The following is a 4,746-nucleotide window of genomic DNA, read 5'->3' as shown; positions in this document are numbered from 1 at the left end:
TCATTTAATCGCAAACCATCACAGTAGAGTGGCAAGTCCTGGGGCTTCAGCTCCTCCTGCCTGTGCTCCAGCTCTTCCTGGCCATGCACATTTGGGCTGCAGCACCTCAGCTGTGGAGCGCAGACTTCTCCCAGGTAAACCTGATCACTGGTCCTGACCATAAGAGCATTGTGCATCGAGCAGTTAGTGCTGTGCTGCGCTGTGCTGCGTGTACAGCGTGGCCTCCACACCTGTACTGTGCTGCAGAGATCCCTCGGGCACAGGACAACCTCAGCAGCTCCTTGTCACAGTGCAGCCTGCGGGCAGCTCCCACTCGGTACCGGCCATCACGGCACCTGCATGGCCTTGTCTCTGTCTGACAATGCAGCAGGAAGGTCTCATGAGAACATCGTTTCTGACTGACTGTGGAGAAGAGGAATAGAGTCATTTCCTCCTAAGAGAATACAGTAAGAGTGTGATTGACCAAGACAGGAGACTGTCTTCTCTGGACGGGCTCTGCATGATGTGCTGCGCATGGCTGGGTGTCCCATCTGATGCTACACCAACTAGGCATCCCATCACCTAACTGGATCAAAGATTACCCATACTATTTTCTCCTTCTAATCCTCGACCTAACTGCATTTAAATGATACCTCACAGAGTCTGAGTACCTTCCTTACTGGGATCATCTTGGACCAGGATCTACTGGTGAAGAACTCTCCCAGCACACTTGGATGCAGCCCCTACAGTCCAATGGACTGGTAGGTGTGCAGTTTGCTCAGGTAACCCCTGGCTTCATCCCCATTCACAGCTGGTTGTTCTCCTCCAGAGCCCTGCCTCAAAGCACAAAGGCCTGGGAGACCTTGCTGGTGGAAACTGAGGCAAAGGGGACACAGAGCATCTCAGATCTGTCTACACCTACTGTTACTAAACTTAGCAGTGGTTCCACACTCTCTCAGTCTCTTCCTTAACTCTTCCTGAAGTAGCAACTGGTCATCTTGGTGCCCTTGAATTCCCTGTTGAGTGTCAATTGAGTTTTGATATGGACCATTGCTGTGCTTGGAGGATGTGGTCTTTGAAGAGAAGATGTGTGCAAGCACAGTGAGAAAAGGATTGTTCTGTTCCTGGACTGTATCATCAAGGGAGTGAATAAAGATCCCTGTGTGATGTGCTTTGTGTTCACGCAATGCCTGCAGCTATTGGGCAGAGAAGGGACAGACGTTGCCTCTCTGATGACATCTGACGACCAATACCTCTGAGTGATGGCAACAGCAATGGCACACAGCCACCAAATTGCATTGTCTGCAATGCCGCCTGCATTGTCTTGTCACGCACCCACCCTGAATGGGAATTGTTTTCCTGGTGGTCCTGTGATTTTCTTGCCAGCCCTGGCATCTCATGTAGCTCTGTGGGCCTGGATTTGAACATTACATTGAGCAGCTGCCTTGAATTCTGTACCACAATTTGGGGATGAACAGGAGGCAGCTGCCAATACAGTCAGTGAAGGTCTAGTAAATCCAACACCTGGATAAGAGGAAGAAAGAGACTGAGCTCTCCCTGTGGCATATGACTCCATTCCATCCTATGAATATCTCTATAGGCTGACCTGAACATAACGAGTAGGGACAGGTTCAGTTGCCCTTAATTTGGGCAGCAGCTGTCCTTTCAGTTGGCCAAAGGAAATTCCCAAGAGCCTCCAAGAAGATGCCCCAGATGTTGGCCTGTCTCTACATCAGCCTGCACGTATCTTCAATCTGTCTCTATTAGCGGCACATATCTTTGACCACCTCTGGCACCTCAGATGTCACCAGACAACTGCATCTGAACAGCTCACTCCTGGCCTCCAGCTCCATTAATTACCATGGGAGCTGAGAGCAGGAGCTCACATGCAGGTGCCTATTGTGTGTCCACCTGAAGGGGGGCAGGAGGAATCCCACCTGCTGTGGGTCTGTGGTGTGCATGGGAGGGAGCTGAGTGCCCTTCCAGCCCCAGCACTCCAAACCCAGGATGAGATGCCTTGTCGGGCTCAGCTGCATCCCTTCCCTCAGCAGGGGTAAAGGAGATCCCTGCCTGTCCCTGTCTGGCTGTCCTGTCTAAAGATGGGCCAAGAAAAGGTGATATTTAGGCGTGACTCTGTCTCTCAGCAGGGAGATGACAGTGCTGGGAAGAAGTGTCTCTCCCCAGCTGCGGGAGGGAACCTCAGTGATTGCTCCAGCCTGTTTCACAGCAGGTTCCCCTGGAGCCCCAGGGACCCCTGGGGGGAGCCCCGAGGGGCAGAGAAAGTGCCGCCGTGGGCTGCTCCTCTGCTGCTGAGCTGGGCCGGGCTCCTGGGATGGAGGGAGCTCAGGGCAAGCGGGCAGCGCTGAGGAGAGACAGCTCTGCCCAGGAGCAGCTCCTCTGCAGAGCGCAGCAGGGCTGAGGGCACTGCCTGCAGGCACCGAGGGGAGAGGATCAAGGCAGAGAGAGGTTAAAGGCAGTCTGGGGTGGGAGGACAGAGGTGAGCTCACTGGAGGAGAAATCTTCACAGCCCTTGACACGGTAAGTCTCTGGGTGCAGGGCAATGCAGCTACAGTTCATGGAGGGCTCTCATAAAGCTGGCATGGTACCCAGGAATGTCACTCCTGTATAGAGGAGGAGGAGGTGCCCCAGAGCAGGGCTTCCCTGCTGCACCATCAGCGGGACAGGGCATGAGGGCTGCCTTCTGCCAGGGACGGCTGCAGGGTGTGAAGGTGGGTGTGCAGCCAGGGGTGCCCAGGGCTGTCCTTCCGAGCAGGGTCCCTGCACCCCCGGGGCTGGGTGCTGGGGCAGGGACTCTGCCGCCTGCCAGGGTCAGCACTCAGCCTGCCCGGGGAGCTCCCCATGGCACTGTGGGAAGCCCTTCAGGGCAGGGCAGGGTCCTTCTGCTGTGGAGAGAGTGCTGCCTGGGTCAGGGCTGCTCACAGCTCCACATAACCCCCAGGACATTTCCAAGGGCACTTTTCAAAAGGAAGGTCTATGTGGCGGTTACCTGAAAGGGAAGCTGCCGGTGTTTTGCATTTTCTCCTCTTGGTTGTCTGGGAGGGCAGTGGGAGATGGGAATTTATTTCTATGTTCTGGGGAAGGCCCTGAGACCCCACTTCTCATTAGCTCTTGTCTGATCTGCTCCTTAGCTCCGGCACAGACAGAGGTGCCCCTGGGCAGTACCCTGGTGCCAGGAGGTGTCTGCAGGGCAGAGCTGAGCACACGGTGAGTGGGATGGGGTCTTTGAGAGATGGTAGGAGAGAGACATGGGGACAGGGAATCAGCTTCCAGCAGGGACATCTCCAGCAGAGACAAGGGCAGGGAATGAGAAGGAGCTGCTACCAGAAATGCCATGGCAGGGGCTATTCGGGCACCTCCCTGCCATGCCCTGGAGTGCAGATACCTTCCCCAGAGCAACCCCCTGGTCTCCTCTCCTACCCAGCAGAGCCTCTGCCTTCATGGCCATGGGGTCCCCGTTATGAGTCATGCCCTGGGCAGCTTGCCCTCCAGGTGGATGTGTCTTGGGGTGCAGTACACAAAAAAGAGACTAAAACCACCTGCCCTACAGTGACACCATCTGAGAGGTGGTGAGCACAGCTGGGTAAGGAGAAGGCTTCATAGCATGCCCCTCTGCCTTTCTGACCTCACCTCATTTTTTTGAAGCATTGCAGTTTTCTTCCCTGTTTCCCCACCCTTCCGTGATGCTCTTGCTCTCTGGGGTATGGATGGGGGTACAGGTCAGCTTCTGTTCTGGCACTGACTCTGTGTGTCCTTCCCTGGAAGTGTCTTCATGGGAAGTAGGTGCCCAAGCTCTGTTTTAAACTGTCAGGCACCATGCCATTCAATTGACAGGGCTGGGGAATGCGCTGGCTTGTTCCTCATTCATCACAGGGATGGGGATTTCTATGACAAATGGCATGTTATTTTCCTCACAGAAGTCTGTCCTCAGTTGTCATTGTCTTTTTCACCTTGGACAGGTCCCAATGCCCACAGAAAGCAAATGTCCAACAGCAGCTCCATCACCCAGTTCCTCCTCCTGGCATTCGCAGACACACGGGAGCTGCAGCTCTTGCACTTCTGCCTCTTCCTGGGCATCTACCTGGCTGCCCTCCTGGCCAATGGCCTCATCATCACCGCCATAGCCTGCGACCACCACCTCCACAGCCCCATGTACTTCTTCCTCCTCAACCTTTCCTTCATCGACCTGGGCTTCGTCTCCACCACTCTCCCCAAAGCCATGGCCAATTCCCTCTGGGACACCAGGGCCATCTCCTATGCAGGATGTGCTGCCCAAGTCTTTTTTGTTTTATTTTTGATGTCAGCAGAATTTTTTCTTCTCACTGTCATGGCCTTCGACCGCTACATTGCCATCTGCAAACCCCTGCACTATGGGACCCTCCTGGGCAGCAGAGCTTGTGCCAAAATAGCAACAGCTGCCTGGGGCAGTGGGTTTCTCAATTCTCTTCTTCACACTACCAATACATTTTCACTACCACTTTGCGAAAGCAATGCCTTGGACCAGTTCTTCTGTGAAATTGCCCCAGTCCTCAAGCTCTCCTGCTCAGACTCCTACCTCAGGGTAGCTGGGCCTCTTAGTTTTAGTGCTTTTCTATTCTGGGGTTGTTTTATATTCATCTTGCTGTCCTATGTGCAGATCTTGAGGGCCGTGTTGAGGATCCCCTCTGAGCAGGGACGGCACAAAGCCTTTTCCACGTGCCTCCCTCACCTGGCTGTGGTCTCCCTGTTTATCTGTACTGGCACGTTTGC

At 54.4% G+C, this 4,746-nt stretch overlaps 1 protein-coding gene across 1 annotated transcript; it reads left to right on the top strand.

Annotated features, from left to right (window-relative positions):
• Nucleotides 1–3,979: 3,979 nt before the first annotated feature.
• On the top strand, nt 3,980–4,375 carry LOC132321402 (olfactory receptor 14A16-like; the record flags this gene model as incomplete). The annotated part of the gene is made up of 1 exon (XM_059834900.1): nt 3,980–4,375. A coding segment is annotated over exon 1 (396 nt), but the record flags the coding sequence as incomplete, so codon positions are not given.
• Nucleotides 4,376–4,746: the final 371 nt, after the last annotated feature.

Source organism: Gavia stellata, unplaced genomic scaffold (genome assembly GCF_030936135.1).
Source record: "Gavia stellata isolate bGavSte3 unplaced genomic scaffold, bGavSte3.hap2 HAP2_SCAFFOLD_42, whole genome shotgun sequence".
In the NCBI taxonomy this organism is placed as follows: Eukaryota; Metazoa; Chordata; class Aves; order Gaviiformes; family Gaviidae; genus Gavia; species Gavia stellata.
Note: the sequence above shows the minus strand (reverse complement) of the source record. Positions and strands in the feature narration are given on the sequence as shown.